Source organism: Pterocles gutturalis, unplaced genomic scaffold (assembly GCF_000699245.1).
Source record: "Pterocles gutturalis isolate BGI_N339 unplaced genomic scaffold, ASM69924v1 scaffold53772, whole genome shotgun sequence".
Classification (NCBI taxonomy): Eukaryota; Metazoa; Chordata; class Aves; order Pterocliformes; family Pteroclidae; genus Pterocles; species Pterocles gutturalis.
The window spans coordinates 1-11,392 of NW_010109746.1; the positions used below are offsets into that span (position 1 = coordinate 1).

General features: G+C 35.4%; 1 protein-coding gene across 1 annotated transcript in view; it reads right to left on the reverse strand.

Moving 5' to 3' along the window:
- Positions 1-280: 280 nt before the first annotated feature.
- The window catches only part of LOC104461442 (E3 ubiquitin-protein ligase MYCBP2-like), a gene marked incomplete at its 3' end in the record, with an annotated part of 14,152 nt that continues 3,040 nt past the window's right edge, over positions 281-11,392 (reverse strand). The window contains exons 2-3 of the mRNA XM_010073056.1: positions 10,845-11,006; positions 281-1,924 (exon numbers count right to left, since the gene is read on the reverse strand). Coding sequence (XP_010071358.1) covers positions 281-1,916 — 1,636 coding nt within the window. The remainder of the gene's footprint in view (positions 1,925-10,844; positions 11,007-11,392) is intronic.

Here is an 11,392-nt window from a genome sequence, read left to right on the forward strand (position 1 = left end):
TAATAATAATAATTATTATTATTATTACTGTACAGTGAGCTCATTATTTTGGCCTTGTTTCAAACAACTTTCTTCAGCATCTTTGAAAACTTAGATCCATAATTATGTACACAAACATCTAAATAATTTGTGTAAGTTTTAATTTAGCTTATATAGCGAACTGTATTAAAATGTTAGTCAAGCCAGCCTGACACATTTTCATAAGAGCAACTAATATCAAAACATGTGTGTGCAGTATGTTTTACAGATGGACATAAAATTAAAAAAAATGCAATCTTACCTGGATGAGCTTGTCTCATGTGGTAAGTCACTGGATATGGATGGGATTCTCCACACAACTCACAGATGGTGTCTTTTTCAGGTCCTCCCACTGCAAGCTGGGCCATCTCACCAAAAAGATTTCCCCTTGGCCTAGTCTCAACCTTTTCTTTTTTCTTTTTCTCTTTTTTGGTTCTCTTATTATCTTTGTCACTTTCCTTCTTCTTTAACACTGCACAAGAACCAGGACTTGGAAAAATCATGTTTTGGGAAGCTGCTTTAATAGTTGCTAAAGAAATATCTTCCCAGAAAGCTACCAAGTGCTGCAGTGTTAATGGAAGAGGAGACCTGGATTTCATTGTGTGATGACTGGATGTTTCAAAGGAGGTAGTTTCAGTTTTTCCATCCTCACACTTTTCATGCAGGGGTGGTTCTTTTAACATTGAGAGGACTTTGTTTTTATTGATGCTACCCATTTTAGATATATCTGGTCCATGAGGTGAGATGTTGAACATGTTAAGAGCAGATGATATTTCCAATGAATGTCTGTTTTTCAGCTTGGTTTCTTTTTCCTCTGCAGGCTGTTGAGTAAGACTGCTTCGTATTGGTGCATGCTCTTTGGAGAGTTCTGGGTTAAACTTCAAAAAAGATGAACAAGCCATAGCATCATGAACTATTCCTTCATGCCAAAGGAATGCAGCAAATACAGCTCTAGCACATTCTGCTACAGAAGGTGACATTGCTTGCTTGGCAGGCTCTGCAGGCTTGGAGCCATCTCCTTTGAAAAGAAAGCTGGATTTTTCCTTTTTGGGTCTTGTGTGCCTACCAGCACATTTACGGCTCACTTTTGGAGATGCCCTCATGTCTTGCTCATCTTTCAGTGGTGCTTTTCCTATGCTGAAATGAACTTTATTAGAACCATCATCCAGACTTCTGAATTCTGTATTGTCTTCACAGGTGCTATCTATAATGGTGTTAGTCTTTAAAGCACTTGAAGTACATACTTCAACTACCTCGCTGTGAAGATTTTCTTGTACAACATGAGGGGAGGGAGCTCTATTTTCAGTTTCTGTAACAGGTTTTCCATCTTTTGCAACAGTTTTTGGTTTGGGTGAAGTGGACCTCCCTCTTATGGGTTCTGTTAGTGGTACTTTCTTTTTGCGAAGGGTGTCTGGATCTAATGTGTAAGAATCTGATTTGGAGCGTTCTCGAGGAGGATCAAGCTTTGTTTTTACAGGAGATGGAGCTTTCTGAAGTAGAGTTTTGTCATGGGGTGATGAGGATCGTGGAGAACTAGCACCAGATCTAACGGCTGTAAGTGTCTTTGTCTTTGGAGAAGACGAGCGGGTTCCTGGCCCTGGAGATTCAGCTCTCAGACCAGTAGTTGTTCTTCCATCAGTTTTTAGTGTTTGCAAAGTGTTATGATTTGGAGACAAAGACCTGCTGTGAGAGTCTGATCGCAATTTTGCAGCATCTGATTTCAGCAGAAGAGACTCACTGGCAGATAAGCCTTCTGTATTCCTAGGTTTTTTCTGGTCAGCAGCAGCTCTATTCATTCGCACATCAAGCTTGGGTGACCTGCTGTCAGCTCTGTGTTTTGATGACATATCCACTTTTCCTGCTGGAGAAATTGGTCTAGCAGCTCCTGTGAAATTCATTCGGTCACCTGTTTAGTATATTTTAAAATTAAATTATTATATTTTGACAGTGACTCCTTTAATAATACAAAACAAGGACTAAGACCTGAACACAAGATCAAAAACGTGCTTCTGTTCACACAGAAATGAAATATAAAGGGATTTTTTCCCCCTAGAATATTTTCAATACATTTCGTTTCCCAGAGATAAATACAAAGAAGTGTTAGGACACATTTAAAGAGAAAACACTACCATCAAAAGGCACAGTTCACTATTTCCACAAAATACTAGTAAAAGAAGCACAGTTTACATCCTTAGGTGAAATGCCAGGAGTTAACTAAGTTTACCACAGTTGCAACAGAAACCATAGATTATTTATTGTCTCTATGTGTCTCACCCTGATTGCAACAAGAGACTTGCAGAAAGATCGAATGTATTACCTGATTTATTTTCTTTAATGCTCCAAATTCCGGAAATGTAGGAAGCAAATACAGCAATAAGGCAAATTGGGTAAGAGGCTTACAAACATGCTTAAACCAATTCACATTGATGACCTGAGGCATCCACCTTCTTAAGACCACAGACTATCAACGTTCTGCTACCAAAGCACAACACACTAAAAAACCCCCTACTTTTTCCAGCCACTAAGATAAACCATCAGCTCCGCTCTATGATGTCCTCTTATGTTGATGCGGTAATTTATCGTTCATATGCACATTGACTTTGTACATGTATTAATCTACAGAACTACAAAAACTATGGGTAGCTTAATACAAAGACATACAAAACAAGTATATGCAAATAAGTAGCTTATTAAAGCAATCTGCTTCTATTAACTCTGTGAACACACACACAGTCTCTCTTGTAGAATTGTATTTTGAAAATTAAGACAAGCAATGTTGAAACTACTGGCAAGCAATGCAGCAGCTGTGAATTAAATATAACTGTCTCTCCACAAAGCATTACACTGCGAAGTCTTGAAAGTATAGTTAAGTCCTTCTGATTTGAATGGGTTTTCATTAGTTAAAAACAAAGACGCTTCTCTAGTAAAGCTTGTACAAATAGGTCACAGTACTTTGTATTACTTTACTTTTCTAGACACCAAAGGGTTATTTCCACTCATCTGGGCACATTTTCGGGGAAACAACTATTTGTTAAAAAAAAAAAATAAAGCTTCAATTAATCAGAGAATATTTGAAAATTTTGGATCTTGATTTCTAATGGGAACGGAGAGGATATGCAGTCTTCTTTTATTCAGTACCTTCAGTATTTCTTAGAAGGTGGGAAATCTGTGTTTCCTTCCTTCTGCGTTATGGGATCTATACCAACTTCTTCCAGTTCTCACTCATGAAGCCTTATCCCTATGCTAGAAAATACACAGAAGTATGGAGCGATCTCATATATACAAATGTATTTTTTTAGAGCAAAGTCTAGCAACTCAGATGTTTCCTCAGGTTACAAAACAATTGTTACTATTTTGCGACCTCCACATTTAAGTAGCTTATAATAAAACAAACAGCAATAGGAAAAAGTGAAGGATATTGACACAGGAATATGTGACAAGCTTGAAGGTTAGGGTCCTCTCCTGGTTTCCCAGAACACATGACATGGTAGGAGTTCATACTTCTCCAGACAGAAAAGAAATATTTTGTCTATATTCAGGAACAATATGTCAAATAAACAGTAAAAAATAATGAGAACATTTCAAACATCATCATAATCAACTTTGAGAGTCTAATCTGTCCTTATTATTTTTTTCTGATGAGTTCTATAAGGGGTTTTTTTGGGGAGAGAGGGAGAAGGAAGAGGAAGGAATAGCAGGGTACATCATGGTTTATAAAAAGACTGTTCCTGCCAAAAGAAAAAAATAAAAAGCTTCTTAAATATTAGTACAAGCATTTTGTTCATGCCAGCTCAGTTATTCACCAGTTCTACTGAAGAGCTATTTTGAGTTGTCTGCTTTGTGATATCTGAATTCAGAAATCTAAATTATAATTACTTTATACATACTTTTCCCAGACAAATAAATAAACAATTCACAAACAAAAAGATGAATTTAAGGTCTGCCAGATGAGAAAATAATCTAGATAGAACCTTTTACAGAATTCCTTATTAAAGAAAAAATAGTGAAAAGATGACAGTAGTCTTCTTAGAGGATATACAACACCGCAAGCTACTCAGCAATGTATCAAATTCAAAGTACGCATGCATGACTAGTGAAAATGCCAAGCAGGAAAACATTCTAGAACAAAACTGCTTATGAAAGGCATAGTGCAACAGTAGCTTCCAGCAATACAAAATATCTTATGTTTTTTTAAAACAAAGGTTTGGATTTGCACATATACAGGTAAATAATCCTAATTAGTATTCTAGACTATTAGGACAAAAAAAAAAAAATCACAAAAATGAAAAACTGCATAATCACATTGCAAACTGCTTTATCTGTAAAAAAAACCCCCAAAACCCCCATATATTTTTTCCCCTTTCTTGTTCCATATTTCATTTGCCTACTGTTTGAAAACAGGAGATTAGATTAACAGTCAATTTTCTGTTTAAAAAAACAGAAAGAGAGCTAGATTAGGTATCATGAAGTTGCTGCAACTCAGGAAGGCAACACTGAATTAAACAAAATCCCAACAAATACCAAACGTGAACGTTTACTTTCAGAACATTATTTTATCAAGTGAATGAAATGAAAATGAATGGAAGGAATAAAAAAACCACATTTTGAATGTAAAAATCTGAATAACCTTGCTATGTTGGCATGCATACCCACCATTCAGTTTGTGAGAGAGAGATGAAATAGCAGAGGCAGGCACAGCTACATCATTAGTTTTGTAAATACGCTCACGAGAAGCAAGGCAGCAGGATGGAGTTTCTACAGTGGAAAACAGTCGCACAGAAGCAGCACAGATTCAATGGAAAAAGCAATAAAGATAAAAACAAGCATTTGAAATGATACACATATCCTTTGTTTAGTATTCTGAATTAATTGTTTAGAGTCCTATATTAATTTTAAATGAGAAAGTTACTTCAAAATGTTTTCCCTCATCTAAATTTTAAAAGAACAAAAGATCTTCTGTGATTTCAGTATTAGTTTCTAGGATCTAAAAATGTAATACGTGTAGACTACCCTATGAGATTTATGTTTTATTATAAAAAACAGCAGTATCAAGTTCTAGTTCTGACCTGAACTCTGGTTTGAAGTGTGAACTTTTAACCTGTAAATTCAGTGATGAATTATTTTAAACTGCAATATGGCCTTCTAGATGACCAAGTCTCACATTTTTTTTGAGAAAATTAGAGAACATGTAGATGTTTGCGTCAGAAAGTATCAATAAGCACTGTAAAGAATGAAGAAAAACATATTCAACCATCAAAGCTGTTTTCAAGAACTTTGTTTTGTTTTTGTTTTGAAAAACTTCACATATATAATGTGAACTGTAGTTTCTCAGTACTATCAAGAGACATAACTAGCAGCAGAAGAGTTTCTATTAAACAGTATAGAGATGGAAACAAATCTGTTTCAACTCTTAGAAATAATTTTGTCTTAAGAAAAAAACAAATTCTGACGTAATCTGAGATAATTTCAAGTAGTGTCTACTGACACCAAATCTGTTAGAGGTACAGCTCCAAATTAAACTTGGAGTGAGATAACAGAAGGGTCTTTTAGTTTCAAGTCTATAATTTTCCTTTCCTATAGTGTAGTTTTTAATTCTAATTCAAATTTCTATTCCTTCCTACATAAAAAATAAGTCAAATTCTTACTGCTTTAGTAATTTTAAAGAGAATTAGTATGTTAGAAGATACTCTGTTTTAGAGAGACCCTTTTGTACAAATGGAATAAGATAAATGTATTGAAAATAAGTTATTTCAATTCCCACACTGCTTAAGACATATTTTTCTCTGATACTGCATTTACTAACTTGTACACATACATATACTAAACCCCCTATCTTATGCAGTAAGCTATAATTCCATAGACTCTACAATGAGAAGGTGTTCACACGTTTGAAGAAAGAATTTCATTCTTTCAAACAAGAAAATAATCTCTATTTTCTCAATCCAATATTAGCATAGATTTAAGAATAGTGTAACCTACTTTGATGCCTACAAATGATTTTGAGAGATCCAATACTAACTATATAGCTTCTGAGTAACAGGATGTAATTCCAACAATTTTGAAAGGTAAAATGCAGAAAAAACACATCAGGAGCATAAAGTAGCAGTAGAGACAACCCTAAAATATCAATGCGATACCCTAGCATTCCAATCTACGAATAATCAAACTAAAATCTTTACCAAATCCACTTTCATGAATGCACATTTACACTTCATTCTTTAATTCTATGTCTGAGAATACTTACTTTTTATAATGTAATCTAGTTTATGTTAAACAATGTAGTACTACTCAATCATTTCAAGGGGATTGTGGGTCGAAGAGAATGAGTTTCCTACATAATCTATTTGCTGCCTTGGCAAACAATGTATGTCTATCCAGCACAGCTAGTCAGCCACAAGGACTTGACCAAGCTTTTTGGTCAAGATTCCTTCTTTTTCAATCACCCTCAAAGACTACAAAGATTCAAAATACAAGGTAGGCAAGGTCTGCCTCATGCCACATTACAATGTGACAGCTTATCTTTAGTCACACTTTTTCCTTCAACATGCAAATACCTCCAGCTTTAAAAGCTACATAATATGGAGACATGAGCTAGTTCAATTCCTACGGCAGGATGCAGTCTCCTAACAGCCATGCCTGCTTCCTCTGAGGAAATGCTGGTAAGCCAATCCAGGAGGCATGACATACCACCAACTGGTCCAAGTTAGTCTTTTTTAAACAAACTCTAAAAGAAACTGGTAAAATGTCTGTGAAGAGTGGAGACAGGTCAAAGTTTCTTCCAAAATGTCACTGTTTTTCTGCATGATGATGAATGGAAGCACTGACTAGCTTTGTCCTTTTGCCTAAGCAATGGATGCCTCTTCAAAAAGAACGCATTCCTCTTTCTCTTGCTGCTAGTGACATGGAAGCTACAACAGGGTTGTTAGCTGAATTTCCTCAAGCACTGCAATCAATTTATCTTTTTTCACATCCTAAAATGTCAAATGACAGTTGGACAAGGACTCTTTTTTCGTAAGTAAAAGAATATACTTAAGTCAACAAATGTTTGAATATTAAGAAAGGAGAAAAGTACTAGATACTGTTATAGGACAGGAGAGAGTGAGTGAATGAAAGCAAAAGCTGAAACCCAGTATCATTAGAAAAATATTAGCAATGTCCTTTACTCAAAGGTAGGGCTTAGAGCACCAACACTTGAGCCACTTAAGTTTATTAATTGAAAGAAATATTCCTGTGCTAGAAGGGTAGATAAAAATGATTCTATAATTTTATAATTTGTAACTCCAATTTTTGAAGATGTGATAAGCTGAACTTGTTTCTAAAATAAAGCTTGAAACAATTTGTGCTCTTCCTCCAAACTTTACCACACCAGTCCCCCAGGCATGGTTTTGGATTGACATGGACAAGTGTATACCTCACACATATCTCTAATTATTAAATCTGTAAAGCCTAGGGTATGAAACCACTTAACTTACTAGCTCAGATTTTCAGGAATCATGCTTCAGCAATAAGTAGCATCTGAAAAAACAGTTAAACCAATATCCTCTGACTGCTTCGCATGACAATTAAGTAATTTCAGCATGATATGGAAGAGACCAGCATGCTTGGTTAAGAATATTCTCTCCCTTCATTTTATTGAAATGCTACTGAGAAAGGTTATGTGCTCCATACGTGTCCTCGTCTTTTGTGTCCCCTCCACCATTTAGGAAATGTGGATAGAAACCCTGCAGGCAAAGCCAGTGGTTTGAAATGCTCTGTAACTAGCATCTGGAAAGGGAAGAGAGGAAAAGAAGAAAAAAGGAAACTGAAGGAACAAAACAAAAAATAAAGTGGTAGAACAATACTAAAGGGACAAGGAACTCCTGACACGAATGGGAGGGGTTGATCATATACTGTGGGACCATATGTAAATAAAACACAAAACTGAGTAACACATTTCCCCCTTCTTTTTTATGATATCCCATCTGTAAAAAATCCTTTGACAAAACAGACAGAACTCTTGTTAGTTTACCTATTTATGATGTGAAAAGAATAACAGAGACACTTTTTTCAAGCATTATCTCTGAGGAAGTGGTTGTCCAAAACAGTAGTATTTCCGCAAAAAAATAACCAGGCATTGTATCGGAATATAAAAGGTTGTGACAAGCCCTTTCCCTGTTCCTTAATGAATTTAGAAACCAAACCAAACCCCAAGCACAGAAACCATTCCTCAGAAAGAACAGCTAGCTACAAACTCTCTAAAGAAAAACAACAATCTGTCACTGGCACAGAGTATGTTTTATAATTAGATCAACATTTTTTTTCCTATTATAAAAATCTAAATTAAGGAAATTATTCTAGATGATATTCAGCATGATCCTAACTTTCCTCAGAACCATGCTTCCAAATAAAATTTCTCCCCAGGAGGACAGATATCTGAGGAAGAACAGAAAATGTAAGTGGCAGACTAAACTATTTAGGCAGACTTTCAATCAAAACCTACATTTAGTATATAACTTCTGGAAGTCTAGGCTGGCACAACTTCTTTCAACTATTAGACTATCATTAGTCCCTTTAATATAGCAGTTATTGACTATAAACATTCATTTCAATTTTTAGGTCTAACTGCAGGAAGCACTTAAGGACAGAGCACATAATTTGAAACTAAAAGTAAGCATGTTTAGGGCACAAAACCAACTGACTTGATATGGAGCCTTGGGATATGTTGCATAATGGATTTAACTTTTAATTACATGTTTGATAACAGGAGGCTATGAAGTGCTTCAGAAATAATGAATGAAAATTGCACACTTAAAAAGAGTTTTTGTTACACTTCTATTATAGCTGCATCAGCATTGAACACTGATTAAAAACCACACAGCGGAATTTGACCCATGTAGAACTTTTTTGTCTAAATATTTTTATTGCATATATGCCCTGCTATTTTAATTAATCTTATATTGCAAATTAATCCATTACTTTCTAATATGTAAATATTAGGATACATAATACAGTAATAACAGAATAATTGCTTAAAATAAAATGTTTAATCTAGAGAGTCTTCTTTACGTTTCAAATACCTCTGACAATTTCCTTGACTATTAAATGAACAAGTATATTAATATAGTCTTATAGGCCTCCCTGACAATATTCTGAATTTGAATGAACTTGTAAATGGAGGAATAACAATTCTTCAAAAGACTAAGGAAGTCAGAATAGGAAATTTTCCCCCATATAATTCTTAAATTTTTATACAAAACCAAAAATGTTAACATTTCTCTCCTTTATGCATAATTTACATTAGTTCCATCAATTCTTAAAATTAGATTATAAACTGTTTGGAAGAAAGTCCTTGTATCAAATCACAGTTAGTGCAACAGCACACCGGTTCTGGCTGACGATTAATGCCCTGCTGGAAGGGCAAACAACCATATCAGTTGAGATCTTATACTAATCTAAGATCCCAAATCAGACACAAACTTGAAAAATTTTTCCAGTTTCATCATTATTTTATTTGGTAGACTATCAGTGGCCAACCTATCTGACAAAAAAGGCTTTCTTTTGAATCAGGGATCCTTATTAAAACACAAACCATGGACGTAGCTTACTGAATACAGTTTATCTACATCTGTTAGATAGGCAAATCCATTGAGTAAGATCTTGTTGGGCAGCCAATAAAAAATGTTGACAGCTTTTCTTTTCATACTATACAGGTCTAAATGCTAAAGGGTAAATCATCTGAAATTTAAAATAAGACAATTAGGCTCATTTTTGATGCAAAGTTGAATAAGAAACTCTGACTTTACTACTCTGAACAAGAGAAGAAAACTAAAAGTGATGGGAAAGAATATACAATTAACAAATTCTCAGTGACAGTGTGCTGATGCCCCTTGCAATCAGCTGTTGGATAGGTTTTGTAACATTCTACTTTCAGGACGTTGCTTTAAGTCCAGCTTAAGTACAGAAGGTCACTGACAGATAGTTCTGATAGTCTTTATAAAAGTGAATTAGAGATTTTAATCTAGTTCTCACATGAAGCACTTCACTGTCATTTCAACAAACTGAGCTGGATAGATCCAGGACTGCATAGACATAGACTGAACTGACTGACAGGGTCCCACAAAAAATAACTGAGGCACTTCTGAAGAACAGTTTATGGGAGACAGGAGAAGACTAATATTCCTGTGACCCATGCTATACCTGTAAAAAAGGAAGAACTTACTGCAATATCTGCTAGCCATCATGAATGCTGAGCTTTTATTTTTCACTGAACAAAACCTGAACAGTTTCTTGTCCTCCCATCAGTAACCACATTAACTGCTATTCACCTCTATGTGCAACCTTTCATACCTGTGCCAATCCTATGAGCAACCAACAGAAGACTACCAAAGCCTTTCTTATGAGTAGTGCCAAGTCGTTCCCATTTTCCAGCTACATCCGTAAAGTCAGAAGTAATGACAAAACCAGGAATTTAGGAGGCAAGAAAATTCAATAACTATGAATTTACTGCAGTCCATTTTTTATGTTAGAAGAATTATCAACATTTTGTACCATATATTTACCTTAATTACAAATGCAGAATTGCATACGATACTGGAAATGCACTTGCATGACTTATCTACACTGCAGAACACATACAAAAGGAAAATGCTGTCAATATTGAAATTAAAGTTGAACAAGTATATTTCTTTAGGAGCATTACCTCACATGCTTCTGAATCATGAAAAACTTAACAAAACAAAACCAGAAAGGTGCACTGAGGGATGATTAGTAGCTGGTAAGCAACTGAGAACAGCAATGCTGAAGCTGCAGAAATGGACTCATGAGGCAGGTAAGGCTGACAAACTTACTCTGAAGCTGTGGCTGAGGCTGCTGGAAGGAAAGGGGCTGTCCGAACACAAATGGACTGTGGACTAGGGAAGAGGGAGGTTTTGCAGCTTGATCAAAGATGGAAGGAGCTGGGAGATTTGGCCGTGACTGAATGGAATTCAGTATGGCACTCAGTTGGTCACCTGTAGTGGGCAAAACAGTCAAAACTACAACCTGTTACTCGTCATTCTCCAGAAAGGCAGAATAAAATGGTGCTCAATTAAAGTTTAAATTATGATAATAGAGAAAGCTCATAAATCTTATTTAGCCACATACAACTCTGGTTGTGGCTAAACATTAAAAAAATCTCACCCCATGCATGGCAATAAAATTACTGAAAAGTACAAGCAGGGTTTTTAAGGATCATGGATATTTTACTGCAATTATTTAAAACATTTCAAAACAGAGATTTATATTCACCTTGCTAAAAAATGAAGAGCAGCCAAAGAAAAAACAGAAATCCCTAGCATAATAATACACACATGCAACAGAACATGCAGAAAAAGATTGGAAAAACTGATGAGAAGGG